General features: G+C 50.9%; 7 protein-coding genes across 7 annotated transcripts; 1 reads left to right on the top strand and 6 right to left on the bottom strand.

The window, feature by feature from the left end:
* Window positions 1-138: 138 nt before the first annotated feature.
* N7496_009635 (beta-glucosidase) lies at window positions 139-2,896 on the bottom strand (the record flags this gene model as incomplete). Its single annotated transcript, XM_056702549.1, has 7 exons — window positions 139-1,792; window positions 1,845-2,005; window positions 2,073-2,161; window positions 2,214-2,347; window positions 2,409-2,575; window positions 2,630-2,712; window positions 2,770-2,896. 7 exons carry the CDS (start codon window positions 2,894-2,896, stop codon window positions 139-141), a joined length of 2,415 nt encoding a protein of 804 aa, XP_056551549.1.
* A 2,105-nt stretch (window positions 2,897-5,001) lies between these two features.
* Window positions 5,002-8,615, bottom strand: N7496_009634 (HECT-type E3 ubiquitin-protein ligase; the record flags this gene model as incomplete). The annotated part of the gene is made up of 2 exons (XM_056702548.1): window positions 5,002-5,924; window positions 5,981-8,615. The coding sequence occupies 2 exons, from the start codon at window positions 8,613-8,615 to the stop codon at window positions 5,002-5,004; spliced, it is 3,558 nt and encodes a 1,185-aa protein (XP_056551548.1).
* A 1,034-nt stretch (window positions 8,616-9,649) lies between these two features.
* Window positions 9,650-10,822, bottom strand: N7496_009633 (60S ribosomal protein eL15; the record flags this gene model as incomplete). The annotated part of the gene is made up of 5 exons (XM_056702547.1): window positions 9,650-9,790; window positions 9,881-10,264; window positions 10,497-10,583; window positions 10,663-10,702; window positions 10,806-10,822. 5 exons carry the CDS (start codon window positions 10,820-10,822, stop codon window positions 9,650-9,652), a joined length of 669 nt encoding a protein of 222 aa, XP_056551547.1.
* A 389-nt stretch (window positions 10,823-11,211) lies between these two features.
* Window positions 11,212-12,617, bottom strand: N7496_009632 (RING-H2 finger protein; the record flags this gene model as incomplete). The annotated part of the gene is made up of 2 exons (XM_056702546.1): window positions 11,212-12,427; window positions 12,601-12,617. The coding sequence occupies 2 exons, from the start codon at window positions 12,615-12,617 to the stop codon at window positions 11,212-11,214; spliced, it is 1,233 nt and encodes a 410-aa protein (XP_056551546.1).
* Window positions 12,618-13,925: 1,308 nt separating this feature from the next.
* N7496_009631 (histone acetyltransferase NGG1) lies at window positions 13,926-16,073 on the top strand (the record flags this gene model as incomplete). Its single annotated transcript, XM_056702545.1, has 3 exons — window positions 13,926-14,454; window positions 14,569-15,038; window positions 15,093-16,073. 3 exons carry the CDS (start codon window positions 13,926-13,928, stop codon window positions 16,071-16,073), a joined length of 1,980 nt encoding a protein of 659 aa, XP_056551545.1.
* An 891-nt stretch (window positions 16,074-16,964) lies between these two features.
* Window positions 16,965-23,840, bottom strand: N7496_009630 (ATP-binding protein; the record flags this gene model as incomplete). The annotated part of the gene is made up of 7 exons (XM_056702544.1): window positions 16,965-16,985; window positions 17,522-18,876; window positions 18,931-19,602; window positions 19,657-20,324; window positions 20,393-22,558; window positions 22,664-22,883; window positions 23,000-23,840. The coding sequence occupies 7 exons, from the start codon at window positions 23,838-23,840 to the stop codon at window positions 16,965-16,967; spliced, it is 5,943 nt and encodes a 1,980-aa protein (XP_056551544.1).
* Window positions 23,841-24,778: 938 nt separating this feature from the next.
* N7496_009629 (nitrogen permease regulating protein NPR2) lies at window positions 24,779-26,628 on the bottom strand (the record flags this gene model as incomplete). Its single annotated transcript, XM_056702543.1, has 4 exons — window positions 24,779-25,846; window positions 25,901-26,037; window positions 26,148-26,522; window positions 26,586-26,628. 4 exons carry the CDS (start codon window positions 26,626-26,628, stop codon window positions 24,779-24,781), a joined length of 1,623 nt encoding a protein of 540 aa, XP_056551543.1.
* Window positions 26,629-27,213: the final 585 nt, after the last annotated feature.

Here is a 27,213-nt window from a genome sequence, read left to right as displayed (position 1 = left end):
AACAAATTGGCAAGAATTACACATTCATATTCTCATAAGTTCTTCTAATCAAATGCTTCATAACGCAGGCCGCGCGAGCGCAGCCCCACTTAGTATCTATTATCAACCCGATCTAGCACAAAACTATATCACATTCCCTTAAGCACTGGAGCTAGAAGTAACCTCCATAGAGGCTGTCAAAGGAAGAGCCCTGCTAGAAGAGCCAACATAGAGGTTATAGCTTCCACTCTGAAGCAACCACTTCTGCGCAACGACATCCCAAGTGCTCAGGTCACGACGAGTCAAGGGGAAAGTGACCTTGACAGACTTTCCAGCAGGAATGCGGACCTTCTCGAATCCACGCAGCTGCTTCACGGGGCCACCGGGAATACCGACGTAGATCTGGGCTACCTCTGCGCCAGACTTCTTTCCGGTGTTACGGACGGTGGCGGTGATAGTTGCGACGGTCTCCCACAGATCGACGGCACCACCTTGCTCGATGGCTCCGCTGGGGTAAGCAGCGATGTTCTTCTTAGGTGCGGAAACCTTCAGGTCAGAGAAGGAGAAGGTAGTGTACGAGAGACCGAAACCGAACTCGTAGCGAGGGGTGATATCATGCTTGTCGAAGTAACGGTAGTCAGTGAGGACGCCCTCGTCAAAGTCTGACTGGGGGAAGAGGCCGTAAGGAGTGACCGCTTGGGTGTGGGACAGGGTCGCGTAGTCGGATTCGTTCTTGGCAACGGTGTAAGGGAGCTTGCCGCTGAAGTTCTCGTCGCCGTAGAGCAGGTTCACGATTGCACGACCGGATTCTTGACCGGGCAGGTGGGCGAAGACAATTGCGGTGACGTTCTCGTGGTCGGCGAATTGGTCGACCAGGCGAGTTCCAGCGTTATGGATGACGACGATGGTGTTAGCACAGGTTGATGCAACCTGCTTCACCAGGCCGTCGGAGTAGTCTTCGCGGAGACCAGGACGGTCCATGCTCTCGGTAGCGAAGGCATTGATGAATACCAAGCAGGCATCGGAGGCCTCCATCAAACCAATTGAAGAGGGAGACACGGAGGTATCCCACATGAGAACGGTGTTGTCCTCATAAGCGCGCTGCTGCAGAGCATCGAGGGGTGCACTCAGATAAGGACCGCTGTTGGCGCCTGAGCCTCCACCAACTGAGAGGGTGCCGTTGAATGCAACTTGGTAGTAGTCAGGCACGTCAGGGCTGGTGTTCAAGAAGACATCACCGGTCTGGTAGATCGCAGGTTCCAGACCAAGAACCCAAGGGTTATAAACCAGGCTCTGTCCGTTGGGCATCATGCTGTCAGGTGCTTTGGCATCCCAACCGAATACAGAAACCAACTTAGGGGATTGCAGAGGAAGAGCGTTGTTGACGTTCTTGACCAGGACATGACCCTCGACCGCACCTTCGTACAGAACGGGCTTCGCATCGGGAGTGAGTGCATTCACAATGTAATGAGGCTCACTGATGTTGTACGGCATACCAACACCAAGAGAGGGGAAGCTCGACTCGTCTTGTCCCATCTGGTACCAAGTGGCAATGATACGAGTAGCCATGTCATCCAAACGAGATACAGGAACACTGCCGTTCGTGAAAGCCTCGGTGAAGTTGTTGCCCCAGAAGGTCTGGCCATCAGGCATAGCCATGTCTAGACCAGCGAGGGCTGCACTGACACCAGCGTGCTGAGCATCCCAGTCAGTCACGACAAAGCCCTGGAAGCCAAGCTCGGTCTTGAGCAATCCGTTCAGAGTCTTGCTATTCTGGCAGCCATACGAGTTATTCACTCGGTTGTAGGAACACCTGGGCAATTGTCAGTCATGATATCACTTATGCTCTTGTTGGTGCGACTGACATGATATTTCCGGCGCCTGCCCTGAGGGCATCTTGGAAAGGCCAAAGATACAGCTCGTGCATGGTCTTATCATCAATGTTGCTGGAGACGGACTCGACCGTCTGGTTATCGGAGTTGGTGGTAGGGTTACGGTAAAGCTCTTGCTCGTTGGCGATGAAGTGCTATAGAAAATTCATGGTTAGAATCAATGCTCAGCTCCAATGACTGCTCTTGTAGATATCGACAAACCTTCACGCTTGTAATGACACCTTGTTCCTGTGTGCCTTGGACAGTAGAGGCAGCAATTGCGCCACCGAGATAGGGATCGTTAGAGGGACCTTCCAAAAGTTAGCAATTATCCCAACATCTGCTTCTCTTCCAGGCACTAACCTTCCCAGTTTCTACCACCGGTGGCGGTGCGTCCCAAAGGACCAACCATGGGTCCAAGAGCCACCTGAACACCCTTCTTTCTAAACTCTCCTCCCATGTGCCAACCGCGCTCATATGCAAGGGTCTTATTCCAACTATAGTAATCCTCAGGTCAGGGAAACGCCTTCATCATTGCTGGAGACCTGTGAGGCTTACCTGGCGCCAACATGAATACCACTGGGGTAACTGTTAACAAAGTCCGTGTTACGGACACCATTGCCTGCATCAGTCAAGCAGAGGCCAGTGAATCCCAGACGAGGAATAGCCGGAATGATTCCAGAGCACCCATTCTCGGTATTGCTAGCTCCGTAAGTGAGGTTGTTCTATAATGAATCCGGATCAGTATTGCCCTGTAAATCTCTGCAAATGGAACGAACCTTTTCTTCCAAAGTCATCTTAGAAACCATCGCGGCAGCCTTCTCATAGGCCTTAGCCCAGTCACCAGATCCGGTACCATTGGCTGTATAGTGTTAGCTATCAACGCCACCTTCATTTCAAGGGATGAACTTCAACCTACGCGAGGGATAAACAGGCTCAGACTGGCCATAGAAATAAGTATCCGAGGTAATATTACTCTCGGCATGGGTCAGTCCACAGACAGACAGCATGGCCGCAGCCAATGCTAGTTGCTTTGCAGAAACCATCGTGCTCAGGTACACTCAATCGAGCCGTGGGCGGTTTGAAGGGAGTCCGTGATCAACAAGGACATCCGAGAACTGGATCAAGCTTCTCTATATACTTTTTTTTTCTTTCGTCTCTAGTTACTCGTAACGAGTCAAGGCATGGCTTGCCTGCGCATCAATGATGGCATTTGCCGGGAGCCCGGCACGGTCTGGATAGAAGGATCTTCCATGATTCTTTCCTCTTTTGCCGAGAAACCAAGGTACGCCTCCCGTCTCTTGAGTACTATACACGAGTCATAACGAGCACTAGTCTCGTCGAGTATAGTTTTTCTCCACACTTTGCATCATGGGGTGAAGAAAGCTAACCCCGCGTCTGTGCTCTTGGTCTGGGTAAATGGGAAGAGATGGTTGTGGAGGGGCCTATGGGAGTGAGGTTGGAACTAGTGGCGTTTTTTTTACCTTTCGGGCTGGCTAAACTTCGGTCTTCGGGATAGCCAGTCCCTGTTGTTTGGCAAAAAAAAAGAAGGGTTGTGCAAGAAATCAGGGGGTTCCGCGGTATACACATCGAACAGGTTCTATAGAAGAGTGTCTATATGGTGATATCACTTCTCGAGTATTGACTTGTTCGAGGTGTGAAGTCGAGTTCTTTTCTTTTTCTCCCACTCTCCCATTATTGATACGACTTTATCGATCCTTCGTCGTAAGATCTATCCGGGGAATGTTTTCCACGGAAGTGGCTCACGAATATTCTAGAGCGACGGAGATTTATCGGATGTCTTCATAGCTTAAACTCTTTTTGGAAGGACAGTAGAATCCACTCTTTTGCGAGCAGCCAACTGATTCAACGGAGGACTGCCGAGGGCGTACGGAGTAGCCCCCCTAGAGTGACTTTTACAGTGCAGCACTGACTCTAGCTCCGAGCACATGATGTGGAGGGAAAAAACTCTCAGAGTGTGGGGAAAGAATGTGGGGCTTCTGTACAGAACTCGTGCACAAATCTGGGGTGCAGCAGGGATATTCGCATTGAACTGTGCACAGTACAGGAGTCAGGAATACGCAAATACGGACCAATATTAATCAAAAGAAAATTCTCATCATAGCCAAGCAGCAGCGCAAGTTCCTGCCTCTTGATATCATATCACATCCATGGTCTGCTCGACGGCTCGCGTGGCCAAGGGTGGAGTTAAAACTTTTTGCCATGTCTTAAGAGGCCAAGCAGCCGACGAATGCCAACTTTAGTGGAGCTTAGCATCAGCCATCTCAACCATCAACCTTCACACACAACCCCCGCATATACTTTCTCCCCGGGCAATACACGCGGGATTTCGGTGTAGATTCCTCGGCCTAGTGCCGGACTTAACATGGGAGAAGGCGAGGTCAGGCCTTGATGACTCGGTCATCGGTCAGCAGAATACACGCCGAACACGGACCCTAGCTCTAGATTCGTCCCATTTTCCGAGAGGCGTACAGTGGGGTAGTAGAAGTTGAGGCCCTCCGAAAGGACTTCAAACCCTCATCAGTCTTGCTTTGCGAGACATAATGCCTAAGCCATCTATCTAGAAAGACGGGTTGGAGTACAATGAGAAAGACCCTTCAAAAGAGAAGAAGTCGAGGCATATCTGGTTGAACCTTTTGCCCAGACTCAACCTTTTGAATTGCCGCTAAGACGCGTATCCGGGTTGAGGGCAAGTACTATCAGACGGCCGTGTATCGGCATCGATGGTAGCGAGCCGGACCGAATAGAATCGGGGCTTGCAATAGCGTCTAGACACCCGTTGGAATATTCATGTTATGACTGTTTATTTTACGTACTAGAGTCTAATCAAGTGTAAATGATGGAATGCGGGGAAGGTCAATCCCAACCTGGAGAACTCGTGTGCCATTGAATAATTGAACCGTAGAACGCCTCCCTGTGCATTTGGAAATAAAGCAAAAGAACAAAAGTGGAAGTCCACAATGCACCGCATTGAACAAAGGCATAGCTAATTCCTGTTATTCTCGAGACAAATGCCCGTCCAAAAAGAATCAAACGTCCAGCGTCTATACAAACATCGATAGCTATTATGAGGGGCACCGCCAAAAGCCAGTGCCAAGCAATCAGACAAAGCAAAGAAAAACCAAGTGGATCATTTCAACCCAAAGCCCTCACTATTCACAACTGCATCCCAAAGCAGCTTCTCGAGCTTCTCCCGAGAGCCATAGCGGTACAGGCCGAGTGTATTGAAGCAGGTCCGTGCGATCGGGTACCGGGAGCAGTCATCTCCGAGGCATGCGAGCCGAATAGACAAGCTGGTGGCGCCCATAGCGGGAATCCGATCACTACCTGTAACGAAAGAGAGAATCTTTCGTTGGGCCTGGGGCGGGGCAGTCTCGAAGAAGTCCCAGAACCATTGCACCACCGCAATTGCCTCGGGTCGCTGAGTTGACCAATTGTCGTAGGTAGCAACGGCCCGCAACGAGGTCACATCGAGCGCTTCATCGGAACCGCGAACGAGCAACTCAATCTCCTCCGATCGGAACAGCGAGAGAGCATTGCCCCCGCACACGGTAAAGAACCCGCGTTTGAACGGCTCAAATTGCCGGGTCACGGCCGTGTCAAGGAGATAGCGAACATACAAGTCGACAAATTCACGCCGATTAGAATTAGTCACAGGTCGCTTCTCGCCCCCCGTGCACAAGGGTACGCTCACAACCTCTCCATACCGGTCGACTTGAGTAACAAAGTCATAGCAGAACGTCTCGGCGACATCACCCTCAAACTCGAGAAGACCCCGAAGTCCCTTGGCAAGAGCGGGTCGGAACTCGGCGAGGTCGTCCAATGTACACTTGAACTTCGAGCGGTGAGGGTTGGGTGGATGTAACCCAGTGTTCTGTGGCGCGGCTGCAAGCAATTTCCTGAATGCGAATGGCGGCAAGGCGACGTCGAGAATGGTGGAGTTGTAGATAGCAAGGCCAAGCAACACGCCAACCAAGTAGAACTGCTCAGAGGACTCGAAGCAATACGGATTGAAATAGCAATACTGGGAGTCGTCATCGTAAATGAACAGCCCTGTCCTGTGTCAGCAAAAAATCGCAGACCCCGCGGGGAATCCTATCTTGACTTACCGTGGTGGGGATCAAAGACCTCCCGAACCAGCAGAAGGAACCACTCCTTGCGAAGACCACCGGCATCGACACCTTCCTCTCCAACAAATTCAATCCGGAGTCCCTTCTTGATCTCTTCGGAACCAGCCCCAACAGACTCGCTCACGGCACGCATGCTATCTTCGACAAGGCATTCGCGTCGCACCTTCAGAACGAGATATTGACTGACCGCACGGTGATTGAGAATGCTGCTGAAAAAGGCCTCGCGCGCTTTCACTTCCATCTGGCGGCGAGCGTCGTGCTCCATGATGTGGATCTTGGCCCAGATGCTCAAGAGGAAAGGATACTGGCAGAACGAGAACTTGGAACTTTTTGACTCCCAGATTTCAAAGTCGGCAATGAGGTCCGAGTAGTCCAGCAAGGTATTGTAGAAGGAACTGATGGGGACCATGTAATTATCACGACGTCCTGACAGCACAGCAGAATTAGGATGACGCTGAGTCCGTAGATCCCGCGATTGTACATCAGACTTCCTGGACCCGTCCGTGTTTGCAGTGAATAATAAGGATAATACTCTTGACCCGGCTTTGAGCTGCCAATCCTCCACATAAACAATGGGAGCTTCTTTCTTCTTCTCTGGCTTTTTGTTGGGGCTGCGACGATTGTTGATAGCTGCATGTAGCTCCGCAGGGGTGTTACCCGCAGCACTAGCAAAACTCGGGATAAGCTCATCCCCATCTTTTCCAATGTCGTTGCGCTTGCGACCATGCTGACGAGTCAATCGATAAGTCACAAATCCACCGATCAATTCCACAATCCGTTCAAATTGACTGGGAGAGAATCGGGAGAACCAGGAGATAAAATGGTGGTGGCACTCATTAGAAGCATTAGACATCAATCCCAGGATCCGCTTCACGAGTCCATGGTGGTGATTAGAGGACCCTTGGCGATTGTGATCTTTGTGCGAGGACTTGGCATCCCTCGTAGTCGGTCGTGGACCTTCATTCGGATGGGGTGGGCGTCGACCATCGCGATGCGGTACTTGTGCGGGTCGAGGGGCCGAATAAGCACCAGGCGATGACAACAAAGGGTTGGCAAGCAAGATGAACAACCACCTGGTATCGTCCGCTTTCTTGAGGAGACGACGCGGGCGCTTTAACAGATTCTCGACAGCTTTCATGAACGTCCGCTGGAGATGAATGCGAGAATCAATAATCTCCCTCTCCAACTGAGTAAGGTCAACTGATTCCCATCTCTTTTGACGAGCCGCATCGGTCTCTGAACGTATATGCTCGGGTCTCTTGGCAACCCAGCGTTCGGCCCAGGAGCTCCCGGCTGTCAGGAGCAACTGATACCACCGTCCCACTTCAGCCCAGTTAATCCGAGGGGATCTTGACGATACCAACCGAGAATCCTGTTGTCCTTTCTCCCTGGCCGATGAAGGAATGTGTCCCTCAGCCTGAGCCCATTCTGTCATCCACCAAGATGAGTTTTCGGCCAGATCTCCAAGGAGAAGAGTTTTGGCATCCGGTTCAAACACTGCCGCATTCAAGTTCGGTTCCATGAGAGCATTGGGATCAATTTTCATCCTTGGGGGGTTACCGCTACTAGCGGATCGAATAGACGGTTGATGTGTTGAGAAAGACGTATTAAGAACGTCGATGCCTTTCAGAGAAGAGATCAGGTAATTCTCCAGTCGCTCAAATACTGCATGGTGAGTTTCGCGGTCTTTGTTCTCCAGATCTGAGTGGTGTGTTGGGCGATCTTGAGGAGGCCGATCGATCTTATGTTTTGACTGTAGATCTGAATTGGCTCGAGTCCGCACTGGTGTATCCTTGCCTTCCCATTGAGCCACGTGGGGCGTCAAGAAAGTGGACGGATTCTTAGGCACACCAAGTCGCTCGCCAGATCCAGAAGTGCTACGGCTGCGAGGGTCTCGAGGGGCTGACAGGTGGCCACCAGGGCCACGGCCAATCGATGAAGAAGGTTCATCTGGTTTGGAAAGACGCGCTCGACCGTTGAGATCATCGGCCGGTCCCGAACCGGGTCTGGATCCATCCAAAATATTGTCGAAGTGCATTGAAAGACATTTGTCGATCATGTCGCTCATGTACTTGGCTGACAATGGCATATCTGGAACGGCATTCAGTAAGCCGATGTTGGTCGACAAGTCTGAAAAATTCGGTTGTAGCATACCCTGCTTTGTCTCTGGTGGTCGTGCGGATGGTGGCAGTGGTGGTAAGGGACGATCGTCAAAGGGGTGTTTCTTATTAGAGCGCCCGCCACGAGACCGGTCTTCAGTATCAGGGTTAACGGACGTTTTGGACTCCGTCAGCGGTTCGGGATCCAGATCGGTCACCATCAAGCAGGCAGAACAACGAAACATCTTCAAATCCCGTGGCCACCGTACGGTCGAGTTGCAGGTTTGACACTTCGTTTCTGCAAGATCCCCTCCAACCTTCGAGTCCTTGCGAGGGCTTTTGTTGACGGTGTCGGTGGGGAAGGTAACCTCGTCAGAGTCCGAATCTGATTCCCACATGTTGGCTTTTGTCTTGTCACGCCTCTTCCCAAGTCCAGGAAACGGAAATGGATGACTGATTGAGCGGTGGTGCCCACGACGGGGACTGGTGGGCGCGGGGCCGTTCATCGTGGCCATATTCGGCGCATTATGATGCTCCGGTAACCGCCTCCTAATGGTTTCTGAGGAAGGAGCTGAGGGAGTCGCCCGGGGAAGGTTCGAGGAGAGGAGCGGTGACGCCAGAGCTCAAGATCGGAGGCAGCGGAGGCAGCGGCGGGTCACGTCCAGGCCGGGAGGGCATGAGGGCGCATCTAGTCGACAGTGGAGGTTTGTAAAATCACCGTGTGTAAGATATTCCGGGTAGTGAGCCTGTAGGTGCAGCTCGGTGTTTGTACTCGACGCATGCGAATCGACCGCGGGGAAGTGACCTATAACAAGGACCCGAGAGCGTCCAACACAGCGTTTCTTTGTCTTTCCACCGATGGCTCAAGCTGCAACAAAGGAAGTAGATATTCTCAAATCCAAGTAATGCAATGATTTCAATACCGCCTGCCTCGCCAACGAGCTGAGGAGATGTCGTAGCAATAGCTCATACTCGGTCACGAACGGATTGGGAAGCGGCTAATTAACAGGGCAGGGGTAGTGTTGCTGCCTCAGGCATCCTGACGGACCTATTTTTGGCACGCCAAAGGTGTCTCTAAAGCGTGATGATGATTCGTCCACTATGGAGTCTGACGATCAGTTTGTTAGTCTATCGGGCTAGCATCTGGCCTGATGATCCACTGGAAACGTGGCGTGTCTTGTTCGAGGTGCTAGAGTGTTGCAGATTGAGGACCCCTGCTGTGGCACACGAGCACCCGCCAAGGCCTATCAGGAAGAGCCTAGAGAGCACTTGAACAGCATGTTCAATGTTGAACAAGTCTAAGAGGAAATCTACACATTCTACAAGTCCGGAGCGCCGGTATGGAGTTGAACCAGTCATACTTCGTTAATCAAGGGGGAATTCAACATAAAACAAAGATGGCTTTTTGGGCTAAAAACAGATCCTGCTGGTCTGCATTAAACTCGAACCCAGCGTAAATGAAACGGTCCGGGAGAGAATTGATCGAAGAGATAACCACATGCAGCCAATATTTTCCACCATAAAACACCGGGCCCGTGCATTAATGCACTTAACGGTAACGCCAGTAGCTCTGGGTGTTGTGGAGCTTCCAGGTGTGGCGGCGACCAGCCTTGGTGTTGTTGTAGCGGTGGCCCTTGTTGATACCACGAGACTTCTTGCCGGTAGCGGTGAGACCACGGGCCTCGCGGTGCTAAAAAGAAGAAACTTCAGTCAGGTACGGCCAATCTCGTAGGGTCCGGAAGAAAAGAAGAAAATTCTTCAATTCGTGGGAAAAACTCACCTTGTGGACGGGGTTGCAGATCCAGTTGATGCGGGCATCACGGCGGATAGCCTTGTGCTGGGGGTCAACGCAGATGACCTCGAAGTACTTGTAGGTGGAGTCCTGGTTGATCCAGTAGGAGTTCAGGACACGCAGGTTGGCGCAGCGGCGGCCAACACGCTCCTCAGCAGTAGCACGGAGAGCACGCTGGTACTTGAGCTGGTTGATACCCTGGTTGGTGGGCTTGCCGTAGGTGGCACCCTTGGGGGCAGGGCGCTTACGGCCACCGCGGCGGACACGGATGCGGTAGACGACGTAACCCTGCTTGGCCTTGTAACCGAGACGGCGAGCCTTGTCGGGACGAGAGGGGCGCGAAGCACGGTGGATGGCGTTCAGCTGGCGGAGCTATATTGATGCACTCTCAGCAATGTTCAACGAGTGTATAGCAAGACACATGAGTCGCCCAAAGGGTCTCATTTGCTGTGCCACAAGAAAAAAAAACACCATTTCCGCCGAAGGAGGTTCGGTTCTGAGCCGTCGAGTAATACCAGGGATCCAGGCATTTCCTATGGCTACGCACACGAGCGCTCGGCGGAGATGTTAGGAAATCGAGGGGGTCGGGGGAGTCCTATCTTACCTCCCAGCAGCGAACGCGGAGCAGGAACCGAATGACATCGGACTGCTTCTTCTTCTGGATCTCTTCGACGTACTTGAGGGCACCCATCTGGAACAATTCAAAGTCAGGATACTGGCGGTTTCTTGAGGTATTGGTTTTGGAGATTGAGAAAGGCGTGGGAGCGTACCTTGTCGGCTTCACGAGGTCGTCGGTTGTCGTTGTCGCAACTGCAAAAAGTTCGAGGGAGAAAGGTCAGTAAGAGAGAATGTGTGTGGGACGCTAGTGATTAGCCGAGCCTGGTCTGTGGGCCAATAACAAATTTTCAATCACGTGTGTAGTCTCCACATAACCTCCGCCTCTTTCTGCCTTTTTTGTGGGCCTGAGGTGTCTAGCTAGACCCTTACTTGCATTACACTACAAATTATTCTCCTACAGTATGGACCATACAATTCTACCCACAGGAGAAACTTCTACGCTTGGAAAGAATAGCAATAAAGAGTCATGTTTGACTAAGATATCTGGCAAGGAACAAGGTCCAAATCAAAACAAAATCACACTCGGCACTCGGCACTCTGCCGATGCAATTGTTTGATCCTTTCCACTCCCGCCGTAAGACTGTTCATGTCGTAAGATGCTGGCTGGAAAACTCGCTAAACATACATATGCTGAATGATGCTGGGTATCGGATACACTCCCCCTTTTCAAATGTCAAGCTTGACATTCGTCTTCAAACACCTCAAGCGGCGGGGGTGTTGATTGAGCCCGATGCAAGAATACTCATCTTGCACAACGGACACTCGCCGTTTGTCAGGAGCCAAGGATCAACACATTCAGGGTCAAAGACGTGTCCGCATGGGAGCTCACGGACTCTAGTGGACCCAATGACGAATGCATCCAAGCAGATTGCACACATGTTCTGGGTATGGCTCAGTCGATATGGGTTGCGAGAAGCCACAACCCCTCCACTGATCACAGCGGGTGCCGGGCGTCTGATGCCAACGACCCTTTCCGCATCTCTGGGAAGTTCCTGATGGATCTCCTCTGTTGGTGGCTCGGGAGACTGACCGCTAGGATCAATTTCTGCCACGTCGGCTTCAACTTCCTCCTTAACGAGCGATGCCACAGATGGAGACCTTGGGCCTGCATATGTGTAAAGAGGCAATTGTTCAAGAATCTCACGAGGTACATGGACAGTAGTTGCTCTGGTCATTGGAATTGCTTCAACGTTCTCTTGCGGATGGGCGCCAAGTCTCGCTGGTTGTAGAAGCCCTCGACGCTGGAGGGTCAGCCAGACAATGTACACTATCAAGCTCAGTCCGAAGATTGATCCGAGTGTAATGAGCACAATGCTCCATAGACTTGGCGTTGAGTCTGTTTGGCGTTCTTTCGTCCGAAGTGTTAGATACTGTGTAAGGATAAAGATTGGATACTGAGGTGGCTCACCATTGGCAATCACCGTGAACAATCGAACGTTACTATCCCGCTTCTGAAAAGATGGATAACTGTCGTCATGGCTTCGGTTTGTCTTTCCATCGGAGAACCAGGCAAGTTCACGCATCAGAGTTGTTGCTGCAGGGCCAGGAATTGCGTAGACGGGGTATGGGTTGTCTTGCTTCCACCGGTCATTGTCGTTGAGATTCCAGCAAATATCACTCGCCGGCGGAGGGATCCCAGTCTCGTTTGTAGATGGCTGGTAGAAAATCATCGCCTCTGCCTTTGCCTCCCGCGAGGCAACCAGATACGAGTTGGTACACTCTACCGAAATCCATGGGGCGATCCCAATCGCGGGATACCCGAAAGCCAGAACGTCCTCGTAGCGAGTTACATTCTTCGGCACGTAGATGGAAGCGATCTCGCTGCAGGGATCATCCTCCGCCAAGGTAGGCACAAAAAGAAGACCCGAAACCTGATGCGAGTCAGGAACTCCATTGGCGGACAGAGTTTGAACGGTTCTATCCAAAACGAAGCGAAATCCGACATTCTCCTGGGGTAAATCTCGCGTGAGCACTTTCTGCTTAGAATCGTTCTAGGTTCGAGGCTTATACATACAGTGACTGAGCCGGAGACATTGGCAGCGCTCCCCGGGCCAGCAAAAAGCGTGGCCACGGTGGACATCGAACCGTACGCAGATGTCACGGACATCTTTGTCGCCAATCGATTGAAGAATAGAAATTTTGTTATTTGTGTGATCAGATGGATGATAAATGTAGCAGTCAAGATCAGGATGCCCGCGAGGGGTGCATACGCATGATAGAACGCTCGTTGAAGACCGCAGGAGAGGGAAAGAGATTGATGAAGGCACAAGGGAAAATATTGTGATTTTGAGGGAATGCACTAAAGCGACGACCTCATAGGAATCGCATCAACGACTAAGCGCCGAGCCATCTACTAAGTTATCCAAACCCGATCATGATGACCTATTCCGCAACAGCATGGCGCAAGGAATGTAAGGGCAAGATCGTGTCCGTCGCAAGAATGTAAACGGCGTCTCCGACCACGAGGCATTACGGGCCTTACGCCTTGATTCCAGACGTGGAAAAAGAGAAACATTAGCCGCAATCGCTGTCTAGGGGGAAAATAGTATACAATATAAACTGTGGCGGAGCGAATGTCGACCGGATCGGGTAGGGCCCGCTGTTTGCGGAGAGGCCGCTTGCAGGGAGATCCTTTCTAAGTAAATCTGTTTAGTCAATGGCGATCCTTCTTCTAAATTAATAACTGATAACACCATGAGATATTCAAATTATGATTATTAGGAAACTAACTCTGCAAGGGTGTTGCCCTTATCATTACAAAAGGTTGTTCAGCAACTTAGGGTTATGAAATCCGGGGCTGACACTATCTATATATAAAGCCCATTTCTTGGGGATTTCGTCCTAACTGATAAGGTAGTAGGTATTCCAGGCCCTGTAGTTATCGATAGGTAGATGTCTTCATGTGTCATTTTACTTATATTATCCCTCGCCTAATAGTAGAGTACTCTTTAATGATAAATCTATCTGCAGATTTACAGTCTCATAGAATAATCACTGCCTTATTAGTTAACTAACTTAGATCATGTGTCTGGAGGCAAGATTATTAAGACGAAAGCTTCACCGCCCGTGTCGGATTTATCATTAGCCCGAGATGTCGGAGGAGCGATATCACGTGCCAAGGCTCCCCCCCCCCCCAGATGGCAGCTCAGCGCGTCCAAGTTCTCACTGGTTGAATCATTTGTCATCTCAACCTACGCGACTGGGTTATACAGCTTCCAGGAGCTCAAATTGAGAGGACTTTTATGCCCGTTGGAGTGGATTTTGACCTTGCAGTCCCTGGCAGCATGCGTCATCCGACATCCACGGATGCACACTAAGAACCTCGCGACTTACATATCGGCAGCTCCATCAGGCTATCACTACATTTTCCCTCATCTGTCTATCCCTGCTGTCTATTTATTTCCAAGCAGACAGAATGCCTTCCGCTTACAAGAGCAAGGGCAAAGGCCGTGATGCGCGCCCGTCGCGCAGTCGCAACACAACCCCATCAAATGCGGGCGGCGCCACTGCTGTTGCAGCACCGCCCATTCCCAGCTACCTTGAGAACGATGTAACGAAGCTCATTGACCTGGCTAATGACCAATACACCGATGTGCTTGATCTTGTTGCCGGCCCAAGCATCCCCGATTCCAAAACCCTCGAGTCCCTTGTCGAATACCTGAAGAGCCTCAGTGACATGGCAGATGCTCGCGGGGAGGCTTGCAATGCCGGAATGCGAGAAATGTCCCAGAAGAGGAAAGAAGTGATGGAGGATCAGGAGATCAGCCGTGAAGTTAGCGAACGTGCCAAGTTGAAGCGGGAGACCGAAGACGATGATGATCTGGTACACAAAGCGAAGCTAAAGAAGCGGAAAGAACGTTCGAGCACGAAGGAAGAACGGCCCTTGAATCATGGAGCTCATGATATTGCCCGGCAGGATGGTGCCGAAACGAAGGTTGAGGGAGGTACGTGATGCGACTCAATAGTCCGACTTTCGAGCTCCCACTCCACTTTGTTTTCTCCCCAGTGCTCCACCTCCCGCTTTTCTTCATTTTAACAGCTTGACTGACCAAAAACAGCGGCTTCTCCAGTTTCCAAGCACGCAAAGAACGCAGCCTCCGACGGTAGTTCCTCGCTCTCGCCTCCCTCCATGCTGTCTCCGAATGGAGCAGCTGCCGGGGCCGACGGCGCAGCTGCGCCTGGCTCCCCCGACTCGGAGTCCAGCGAGGACTCTCACCAGCCCGAACCTCAGCCAGCTGTACCTCAAATCCAGGTATTCGGCGATAACCCCCTCAAGTTCGACGATCCTACTGTCTACCACATTCGCGACATCACACCGGGCATGGGGGATGATGAGAAGAAGGAGATTTACAGCGTTGCGAGTTTCCCCAAGAGCGACCTAGCCCACATGATGGCTGGTGTGCCTCCGGACAAAGACTTCAGCAATGCAAAGCCGTCAAACCAGGTCGGCGCCAACACTTTCCTGACCTGGATTGAGCCATATGTGCGAGCTCTTACCGAGGAGGACATCGCGTGGCTGAAGGAAAGGGTAAGCTTCAAACGACTTATCTTGCTCGAGTCCTTGCGACTGACGCACGTCTAGGGCGACCGTACGACTCCATTCATTATCCCGCGTCGTGGAAAGAAGAACTATCGTCAAACCTGGGCGGAAGAAGACGGGGTCTCGTACGACCCCAACCAGGATGACAAGGACCAGCTACCTCTGAACCAGGGTCGCGGCAACATCGACCAGTTGACCGATGACAAGACTGAAACCAACGAGGTTTCGATCGGACCGCTGCTTAGTCGCCTGGTGTCTCTTCTGCGCTATGAGAACCGCACCCTTCCCGAGGACAGCAATACCTCCACTAATGGCGATTTGCCTGCCACCGAGGGTCTAAATGGTGACGCGATGGAATTGGACCCGCCGAATGGTAACTTGGAGATCAAATCCTCCTCGGAGAACAAGACCCTACCCGCAGCTACTACTTTCCGGGACGCTTCGCCAACTGGCTTCAAGACGTCTGTCGCCAAACTCGACCATGCCCAGCTTGACGAGCGCGCTAAGGCAGAGCTACGATACATAGGATTCCTCGGTGCCGACGATAACCCCGATTATGACGCACACTACGACGATGAAGTAGCAGAGCGCCTGCGTCTCCTCCAAGGCGAGCTCAAGAAGCAGATCATCACAAATAATGCGCGCAAGGCACGCATTTTGAAGATCGCCCAGGAGCACATGGCTCTCCTCGAGTTTACCACTATCCAGGATGATCTAGATTCCCAGGTCCAGCAAGCCTATCTCAAGCGTACTCGTACCATGGGAAAGAGCAAAAAGGGCTCACAGGCCAAGCACCGTCCTGGCGGTGCTGGCGGTGGCGTTGCCGGTGCCGGTGTTTCCCGTCCTGCCGTCGGCGATGCCGCGAAAATCGTCATGGATCGAAGAAAGCGCTGGAACGAGGCCTTCCTTCCGATTTTCGAAGATATCAAGACTACTATCCCGTCTGAGAACGAAACGATCTTCGATCCCGCCATCATGGCTGAGTACGAAAAGGCCGAATTGGAAGCTTGGGACGAAGAGTAAAGGTTTCTCTCATGAAATCACTTCTCATGCCAAGACTGGCTATTCTGTCTTGACTGTGCCTATCATCTGGTGCGGTATCTGTTCACATTTTGATGTCTTTTCTTTTTTTTTCCAATTTCGCGCAAATGATACCTGGGTACGACACGACTGGTATGACGGACACGGCGTTTATGGGAGTCTTTCTCTCTCTTTTTTATTTGTTCAAAGCCGAATCCACAGAAGCAGCGCCTTGTATTCGGCGCTTCTCTTTCTAGAGATAGGGCTTATTTGCATTTTTGGCAATACAGGGGAGGCGCGATCGGATTCTTCTTTTCTTCTGGGCATATTCACATGGACATATCTACGTGGTTAGATAGATGATCGTGAAATGCCAATGAGCTGAATTAACAAATGCTATATGTGAACTTTCTAGTCCCATGCTCAAATCGACTATTCTAAAGCTTTGCTCAAGCAAGACCAGACGGCCATCACAAACCTCATCCCATAAACGACAGGGCCCTCCGGAAAACGCCCAGCAGACTCTGGTCCTCCTTGGCCGAACGAATTGCAGTCCCGTCCAAGTCACTACTATCTTTCATGTAAGACAACAAGAGTTTGGCATACGAGGCAGCCGTTGCCGCCGCATATTCCTGGAACCGCTTGTTCTTATGGCTATCCGAGTAATCGCATATCCCCCTGATGACAAGACAAGGCAAAGTATTCATGATACCTGCGGCTTCCATCTCAAAGCATAGTACGTTCCTCTCCATGCTCCATCTGTCACGGAGTTTTGCGTCTTTCATGACTCGGTTGCCTGATGCGATAAGACCATAGTGTATTCGCGGGTGATGATCCGATCGACTTTGCCGTTTGGTAAGATAATTTGTACTGCAAGGATCGCAGGTGGCGTACTTAGAATTGTGCGAATAATGACTGGAAAATAGACGATCGTTTTCTGGTCCTGGGTATCGATACTCCTTTCTGCAAGCTGCGATTTCTTGAATGTACTCCTGCAGCGGGGCCTGGGGTAGATGAGGATCGGATTTCAGACTGCTGAGCGCAGTCATTACCAGCCGAGGAGGTGGTTGAAGAAATCCACTCTGCTCAAACTCGCCATTCTCGAGAGCCTTGCCCATGTCGTACTGGATCACCCCGGGATTCATGCCGATCGGCTTGCTCACAACGACGTCGCCAAGGCGAATGTCATTCCTGGAAGATGGAACACCACCTCCGATGCCTACCAATAGGCAAAACTTCACAGAGGGAAAGCTTCTTCGCAAATTTGATGCAACATCCGCGGCTGAGTTTGTGCCATACTCTCCATCTGGAAGACAGGCTGCGACAACCTTGTGTCGTCCCATACTTCCCAGGGCGTAGTGGTTTGAATCTGCTGCAGACAGTGGGAGGTCGGGATGAGTTTGATCGAATAGAGCGCGAACGGCCAGGAGCTCCAACGGCAGTGCACACACGATGCCGACAGCGTAGTCTTCGGGCTTGAATGACTCCAATTGCCACTTGGTGTATGATCGGACCAGCGGTTTTGGATGTACAGGTCCATTCTCAACTGTGATGCTGTCAACAGCGATGCTGTCAATCGTGATATCGGTTGACGTTGAAGGGATTTGCGAGCTCGATACGTCAAGTTCATCACTTTCAGAACCCACCGAAAGCGTATTGCTGGTCGTGTTTTCGGCATCGCTTGTTGGGGGTAACTGATTGCCTTCATTGTTGACGATTTCGTCCCTTTCCGGATCCCCGGAATCTCCCCATCGCCACTGGAAGTTGCGATTATATCCAAAGACCACCGCCCCATCGTGTGCCAAATTGACAGCTTCCAGGCATCCTTCTGATTGAGTTGACAAAGCGGCCGGCAGTATCACCTGTGCGATATCGGAATGATCTGCGGCGGCATCAGCGCAACCACATGGCTCGAAGACCATATCTGGGTTGTGCCACACAAGGTTTTCGCTGAGACGTATGGGATTTGTCGTTAAATCACCCGTATACTCCAGAACCATCTTCAAATCGGAAACTCCGGCGGCAAGATAGTACTCATGCTTGGGAAGCGAGGCCCAGTGGGGACAAGAAACGTCTGACGGAGCCAGAATCTCACCGAAATCGCGACCGAGAAGATTTATCGCATGTATTGAGCGTGTGAAATCAACCCATGCCTTTCCCTTGGGAGCGAAAGTCGCTAGACGTGGGTGTAGTGAATCTAACTCAGTAGCGAGATCGTGAAAGTCCCAGCCCTCGAAATGTGCTCTGGGAATGCCCTTGGAACTGTATCCACTGCCATCTGGCCCAGCAGCATGTACCTGGTAGTCAAATATTTGCTCGAGAATGTTCAAAAAGTGCTCCACTCGATCTTCAAACTTGACGTAGTCGTCTTTGCCCTCAAAGATCGCTAGGCCCCGATTTCTGTGACTCAATAGGATTGCAATGGCAAATTCAGAGGTGCTTTTTGATTCAGCTGGTGGTTCTTCCAAGTCCTCCCACCTGAAACGACACTCCGAATTGAAGGGTCCTGTGGTGTCATGCTGTATGGAGGCACGCACTAGATGGAGCAGAGCGCTTGCTCCATTCAGCAGCCAACCTCGCTTTGTCGCTTCGTCCCAGAGGACCACGGACTTTTGGATGATCCACTTGAGTTTCCGTAGATAACCACCTCTCGAAACATGAACAGGTGTATCTTTGTATCCCACCAGGAAGGGTGCGCCGCCCTTGATCATTTGCCCGTTATAGATGAACGCCTGGCTGAGAAGTCCATCTTCACGTAGCCTTGGAAGGTGGGAACCTGATATGCCATATGCTGCATCTCGCGTCCCTAAGAGGTACACATGTTAGCAGAAAAAAAATTGATAGATTTGGTTTATCATACCTGCAAGATGTCTTGCATTTGAGCACCATCCTAGAACGTGACGTGCCTGTGATAGCTGCAAGGTGGATATTCCCTTTGCGGGGAGCACGTTGCTGTCGAGATATGATATTCGATCGCCATTTTGATTATGGACCAAATGCCACACAACCATCTCTTCATGATTCTCGGTGGGGATAAGGATAGACGAAAATCCTTTGATGATCGCACTCCCCAGGAAAGTGCTAACATAACCTGCTTGTGCAAGGCCAGCCATCATTGGAAGTGGGATGTCAAGGCCTTTCGCCGCACCTGCTTCAGGTCGTCGGGATATTGGGAAGCCTTCAACAACCACGCCGTTCCTGAAGAGATCGTGCCAGCACTCACCGTTCATCTTGGAGGCAAGTGTCCCCTTGATTAAAAAGGAGATATCTGCGCTGAACTCAGTAGCTTGTTGCTTCTTGCTGTTCTGGCCCTCATCATGAACTGCCCTTAGCTGACCAACTTGTGGTTGACAATATACGACTTGATCAGATTGAGGCGAAGATCGAAGAGCCGATCCTAGCCATGAGAGCTGTTCTCCTACCTCGGCGATTGTATAGGCGGAGCCCCTCACTTCAACCATAATCTTTGAACTCTTCGAAGCCTCAGAGGAATCGAACCAAGCAGAAAGACGTGTACCATCGGGTAGGGTGCCTAAAGGGCCATTAGCAGACGAGTAAATAGCTGGAACATGAAATCATAACATACCCGAGGCCTTACTCTTTGGTTCGCTGTTTAGAAGACCTTGCAGTAGCTTGACCATCTCATCTGCAGATGACGGCCAGGTCTGACGCAGATATTCGGCGCAAGTCAGGGCCTGGGCTGCACCACGAGAGCCAGTAAGTGTTATGACCAAAGGGAGTGCTTCAGCATTGTCCTTGTTGTATTCCTGGTCTTCTAGAAAGGAAACCAAGTCCCAATCCAGAGAGTACGTCATTTTATACGAAGGTACTGATTCTCGTCTGCTGAAACGGAGCTGCGGGGGTAAGACACCTTGCAGGATCGCACTACCAATCTCTGCCATTGTATCCGGACTCGATGGTTCGAGAAGACAGAGTCTCTGGATATCACCAATGAGCCAGTCATAGGCCGGGTCCTCGAGAACACATTCGCGGTATTTCTGCAGCCCCGGCATGACATGATGAGCATCAGAATTGGGCTCTTCGCCCATCTCGACTATTGGAAGCAGAAGTGCAAGGAGATCGGCAGGACCAGCCTCGCCATCTTCAAAGCCTGATAGTAATTCTTCAGCGGCGCCCGCATCATGGCTCAGCCAGAGGTTCATCTTTTCGTTGAGCGGCATATTTTCATCCACTGTGGACTCTGTCTCAGTGGATGGATCCTCCAATGAATTATTGAATGCGTCGGCTATGTCACTTTATATGAGTTGTCAGTGAGCGATTTCATACAAGTAAATTATCGAAACAAAAGCTCATCAACTTACTGTCTGTATTTGTGAATGAACACAGTCACGTCTCGATGGACCTGTTGCTGGGACGAGACACTACTACTCCCAAGTCTCGATGAAAAGGCTTTCAGACAGCCAGGCATGGCATCTGTGACACGCCTCATAGATATGGAGTCCAGTCGGAAAGTAGAAACGACTTTGAGAAGTTCATGGGCGAGCTCATGGATATAAGCCTCCTTGATCGAGCCATCCATTGTTAGGGTATCGGAATATACTGTCCGTAGATCATCCGTCTCCATCTCCGAGACTGAAGCCGTTGGAGCCGTTTGAGTGTCCAGAGTTGAATGCGGACCCACAGAAAACACTCGATCAGAGACATATTGAGACTCCGAACCTACTGTAGCATCGAGATCATGCCCAATAACGGAGCTTTCGGTCATCAAAACCTCAATGGCATCTAATCGGTCCACTGGTCTGGAGTTTGCCGAGTTCGAGACGAGATCCTTTTCAAAAATAGACCTTTGGCTTATGGCAAACCCTGGATATGGGGCTTGATTGAACCCCTTGATTTCCAGAAATATGCCATTATCCAGAGTTTTCAAGTTCCGTTGGGCATCTTCAATATACCAAGGCAGAGGCTTCAGTCTGTTCTTGTTGTGCTGTTCAAACAGCTGGGTCAATTGAGCGACATGGGCTACATACTCCATATAATCATCCGAACCAAGGGGACGCTGAAGCCTGTTCGCAGTTTCCTGGGCGGTATGGTAGGATTTGCTGAGGAAGCGAGTCGCAAGAATCAGCCATGTATCATAGAACCCAGCTTCATCTTGTGTGTCGATTTCCCTTTGCTGTAGCTCCCGCGAACGATCGGTATCTTTCCGTCGCACCTCGTCCCTGCAGAAATGCTGCACGATGGCATGGATTCTAAGCCTTGAGATTTCCAGTTCGGTAACGGAGAGTAGGCTATTCTTATTACCACTTTGTGGGCCAGTTTCTCCTGACAAACCTCTCATGAACGGAGGTGATCCGGGAGTCTGCAATTCGGTATCATTCTCTCGCTCAATCAATCCATACTGGATCAAAGTTTGTATCGTGGTTTCAAGATCAGGGACCGCCCCAGGTCGAGGACTAGTCAAGATATCGGCAGAATCGGCTTCTGTCATTGCGTCGCATCCAAACTCGATAAGACGCACTGGAATGCTGTTCTGCAAGAATGACAGTAGATGAAGCAAATTCAAAGCCTGACGTTTCTGCAAACGATACATTTCCGACATGAGCGCCAGGAAGCCCCGAGACTCATATCTATCGGTGGATTCATCCATATTGATATCCTCGATTGATTTGCCCTCTGCCTTGAGACGGGTGCCTAGAGTGTGAACTGCCAATGGTAAACAGTCGTAGCGTTCCACGAGGGCTGTTGCTCCACGAATTTGCTCTTCTGTTGGTGTGTCTATGCCGAGGGTCTCATACAGAAGCTTACAAGCATCTTCAACTGGTAGCCGAGGCATCGATAAGTGACGTAGTTTGGGAAGGTGTGGCCAAGGTATCTCGTCACCAGTCGACGTGTAGAGAACGCTGCCTTTTGACCTTCTCGGTAGAAGGCTTCTGAACTTGTGGATATTGTCTTCATCCTTAAGTTTCAACCCATCAATAACTAAAAGACAGGATGTAAGCCTCGTAATTGATTCAAGGACGCTAAGCATATAATCAAACTCCTGATCCGCAGAGTCGTTGGAATGGCCAGCTTTGGTGGTATGTTGGACTTGCCCAGTCTCTCTACCAATCTGCATCAAGCCCGCGCATGTTGACTGGTAAGAGCTGGCATTGATCCAGAATATTCCATTTGGATAGGACTCGCGATGTGTGAAGACGTATTGTCTCGCCAGATGCGTTTTGCCAGATCCTGGAGCACCGGTAATTAGGACAGACTTGTTGGGACTTGGAAGGCCGGGCCGCAACAAAAAGTTATTTAGGGCTTTCAACTCTTTCTCCATGCCAACGAAGATAGAATTAGGACGGAAGCCTGGAGGTGTGACAAGGACGTAATCCAGTGCCGAAGAAGGCGTAATACTTTCCACGCTCGGGTTGCGTCCTTCGATATACTCCCTCCATCCAACTTCGGTCCTGGGTGACACATGTTGATCTTGTACATTTAACCAATCTATGATGCTGGGTTGCGAAAAGTTCTTCTTGTCTTCCAAACTATAATCTTTGTTAGTACTTTTGTCCAGCGCCGAACGCTAAGTATATACGCCCTAGAAGATCTACAAACATCACCGATTGTAGCTCCCACTCCAAACAACTTACATCGGACCCGTCGCGCTAACGGGCATGGAATTGAAACCCTCATCCGTAGGAGGTGGTGGCTCAATTTTAATCTGTACTTCTGGACTGCGCGAAAGCGGCGATCCACTCTGTCGGCCTTCTAGCTCGTCGTCCACTGCCATCCCTTCGCTCCTAGGCAAGACTTGAGAGACATGGGCCTTTTTAATCGGAGACTTTGTAGTCTGATCTGACTCGAGAGTTCCTAACCATGAATGATGTTAGCACGATCTGTGGTTGTGTTATTAAGCGCTCAGCTGTTCAGCTGCGCTCTCGGAACAAAGTCGAGACAATGTATCGAGTGCTTCGGACCAGACGTACCGGGAGAGTTCCTGTAAAAAATCCCAAGAGCATGAATTCTTCCTTTGTCAGCCCAGCGAGCCGCGATTGTCTCAGGTGCTTGTAAAGAAAATTTAAGGATGGCACCCGCCACGGCCTTGTAGCCGGGAGAATCTGCATTGTCAAACTTGCAAATATGCCTATGGTCTGCTTCAATTCGCCATCGATTCACACCCGACAGATATGGGGTTGCTGACGTTTTCTGAACGATATTTGTTTCAATGCTCTTGAAATTGCTGGGCCCAGCGAACATGTCGTGGTCGTCCCCGTAGCGACTACTTTGCGTTAAATTGACTTGCTTGGTAACAGTACTGGTCCAAACGATAGTTTCATCCTCATCAGACGATGTCCCAAATGGATCATCATGACCTCCAAGAGGTTGCGAACCTTTGTCATTCTGCTTGCGTCCCAGTTTTTTGAAAAAGTTCCCCAGCCGAGACCTTTTTTTATGGCCCTCGGTTACAGGATCCGATGAGCTTGCAGCATTCGGTGACTGCAAAAGCCCCGGTGATGCTCTAGCAGCCATGGAGTTTGCCTGTCTCCCATCATCAAGGCTAGCCTCAGAGAAGGCAGAGACCATAAAACGAGAAGACGATATCTCTTCGAACTGGCGAATTATTTGTACCATTCGTGCACTGTTGGCAGCCAGCGAGGCACCCAGTTGTGAGGATACCCCCATGCCCTGGGCAGGGAGTACAGTAGAATGGAGGTTCTGCAGCATTGAGCCCCAGTTGGCAATCTCAGATGTCGTGTTCGGCGTACCGAGAAAAATGATCCCAGCCGTCGACACGTAAACTGATTGTACGAATTGGCTAGCCTCCATTCCGGCGCTATAGATCAGGGCCTGTTTGACAACAATCCCGCCCAGCGAGTGGCAGACAAAGATGATTGGCCGGTCGAGAGGGGGGTCTATCTGATTAACTTGCGTTCAGCTTTTGCTCTGCGCTAGGTAATAAATCCTCTTACGCTGCTCATTCGGCATTGCTTGGTAGGATTCGAGAGCGGCCAGGTAAGATACCAAAAGACATCAGGTACCAAAGCACGGAGTATATCAAACGGCCCTTCTACAAGGGCATGGGAAAGGAGCATATGGAATTGGGATAACTCACATTTCTATCGCTCGCAATTGTCTCTACCAACTTCCTTGCGTGATAATCAATGCCCTCGCTCTTGCTCGTGTCGTAGCTGTAAGTAAGAATCCTAGCATGAACTGGGCCCGATTTCAGCGTCGTTGGCAGGAGATCCTCGGGCCAGAAGCAGCCAGACTCGCTCGTCCATGTCTTGAGCGCATCGCCATTCAAACCATGCACAAAAATAATGTCCACGGTGGGATCTCGGAATGGAAAATAAACTGGCGTCAACTCATCGGTTTTCTTGGGCCTATTAGGCCCAAGGCGAGGACTAAGGCGAGGACTAGGCACCCGCGACATGCTACGCACTCCATCGTTAGGTTCATACGGAGGCATTAAAGAATAGTGTGAAGGTGCAGTATTCAAGGAAGAGGTGGAGTCAAGAAAGAAAACTGGGATGAGGCAACTGCAGGTGTTAGTTATGATTGTGCTGCTTACTCTCAGCCGCATTGCGGGGCTCAGCTGCGGCCCGAGGCCGTGCTGTGCCACGGGTCCAAACGCGACTAACGAAAAGCATAAAGCGGCTCCGAGTAGATAGACAAGCAGAAGAAGGAAAAAAGAAAAGGGGGTATCTATGAACTATGAACGACTCGACACTATCGCGAAAACACACCGTCCTCTTCGAACAGCATCACCGGTGGAGAATCAGCACCTCCCCGGGATACCTCTTCAATCGAACCGTCAGCTCGCGCTCGCTAATCTCCAGTTCCGTACAAATCTGATCAAAGCTATGTGTACCATCGAGATACTTTGACAGCGTCCGATCATCAATCTCATCCTCCTCCTCTTCAAAGACTCCCGAAGGCGCACTCCCAGACCCAATGCCACCACGGCTCCCACTATGAAAAGAAGCCGCACGTTCACGACTAGCATCTCGTCGGGCGGAAATAGGAGCGTCCTCGCCCACACTAGATGCCGCGTACGGAGTGTTAGTCCCAGTCGTGGCACGAGAAGATGGTCCCGCCGATGCAGTCATGGGGACGATGGACGATGAGCGCGGTGTCGGTGCTGGCTGACCGGTTGCGCAGGCGTATTTGTGTACGCGGTAGAGGAAGCCCTTGATCACGCCGAAGGTGATGAAGCGGCGGATATCGATGTTGGCAAGCTCGCGGCTGTGCTGTGAGTACCACTGCTTCACACTCTGTCCTTGTTTCAGGGCCGCATAGAGCTCGACGATACCCACGCCATCCACGACTCGGGGGCCCTGGCCGGCGGGAATACTGTCGTTTTCGGGTATATCGGGGACTTTGCGGCTACCATTCGGTGCATCTTCTGGGTCGCCCAATAATGGCCATATCTCTTCTGCGTCGAAGCGGGAGTCGTCGCGAGACAGACTCGGGGCAGGATCGGTCAGCGGGCTTGATAGTGGCCCAGCACCGCCAGTACTCCCTCCACTGGTTGCCGCTGCTACCGGCGCAATCTGCGGTGGGAGGGGTGTGTGGGGGCCGATCGGTGGATGCGGCGCGAAACGTGTATTGACGTAGCGCGCACACTCAAGTTGCATGGCTTCGTCTGAGCCGATGGTGAGGCTGAATTGGGCTGTTGGTGCGTAAATGGCCGAAAATGAGAATATGTCCAAGAGAAATAGACAACCATAGTATAACAAGTGTCGGATGGCTCGGCATGTGAGAGAAAAGTCGGTATCTGCGAGAATAGAGATAATGCGGACGCTGTTGACGCCATTGATATGTGGAACGATCTGCTAGAAGTTAGTTGGTGGACTCGCTTCGAACATCGACGGTCCTCATCATACCCGTTGCAGGGAGAGATCCCAATTCTCGTCCATAAAAGCCTGATACCGGACCGTGAACAAGGGTACCTGCCACGCCTTGACTGGTGGTGGCGAGGGATAGATAGGAAACAACTTGATGTTCAAAGTATTGAGCTCATCTGAGCTACTGTTAGCTTCATCGCCTCGCAATGCAATTCGTAAAGGCGGCACCCACCAATTGGAATCATGCACTCGCAGTAATTGTTCAAATCCTCCATCAACATCTCACAAAGACTATACACCTTCCCTTCACCGGTTTTGGAGAAATCCCTCGATAAAAACCCATTCTGCTCTTCCAATGCATGCATCAAGTCCGCAAGCTTCTGCACCACGCTCTTGTACTGACTGAAATCCTCCTCTTCGGCCAGCACAATGCAAAAGTTGAAGATGAACTCATTGCGAGGATAGCGATCTGATTTCATGCAGATGGGATAGCCCAGGATACGGTATCCATTTGTGCAGACCTGCAGCAAGTTGCCACAAAGCTCCTGGCGGGGAATCACAAAGAACGAGACGTCGGAGAAGGTCAGGAAGAGGGGTTGCGCGGGCGCGGTGGACGAGGGGACGATGGCGCCGTCGGGGACTTGATGGACAACTTTTGGGCCTGGAATAGTTTTTTGTCAGCATTCAGTTGGAGTATGAGGACTTTGGGAGCTCGCAGTCTAACCCTCCTGGGTGTCGAATTTGCTGTAGAAGATTGCCTTGATCATTGTGAAGCCGGTGCCACGATCAAGCCAAGGGATAGGTTTCGCGGCATGCAGCTAGCGAGGGTGATGCTGATAGTACCAGTAGCCCAAAAAGACTTTAGCGATCCATGCTCCTTGCTCTTCCGTGTTGCCGAGTAGCAAAGAGACAAAGTATGGGCCTTCGTTGTCCCAAGTCGAGTTCGGCGCGGTGACTTTGGAGACGTGCTGGATTGCTTATCGGTGGGTCCGCCCGAGCTTTGGGGTCGAATGAGTCCCGACTACTGCGAAGTACTATAGTTTATTAGAAATTTTTACAGTCTAGGTTTGCGAGATGAAAGAATAGATAAGATAAAATAAATTCTCTGATAATAAAAAATCTAAAGATAAAGAAGAAATGAATATCTCGATCGAATCAGCAAATACCAGACGGATGCAGCAAATCGGGGGGTATTAAGTGGAACTGAACCCCAAGAGCCATTGTCCAGACAGATCCAGTGAAGGTCTGTCCAGTCCATGCAGAAATGAGTCTTTCATCATCTTGAAGGCTCGAGGGGTGAAACTGAGGTAGAAAGCGACGCATATGAATAGAGCAATAAGATAAACCCGGAA

The sequence above is a fragment of the Penicillium cataractarum genome, assembly GCF_028827025.1.
Source record: "Penicillium cataractarum strain IBT 29864 chromosome Unknown utg000008l, whole genome shotgun sequence".
Taxonomy (NCBI): Eukaryota; Fungi; Ascomycota; class Eurotiomycetes; order Eurotiales; family Aspergillaceae; genus Penicillium; species Penicillium cataractarum.
Note: the sequence above shows the minus strand (reverse complement) of the source record. Positions and strands in the feature narration are given on the sequence as shown.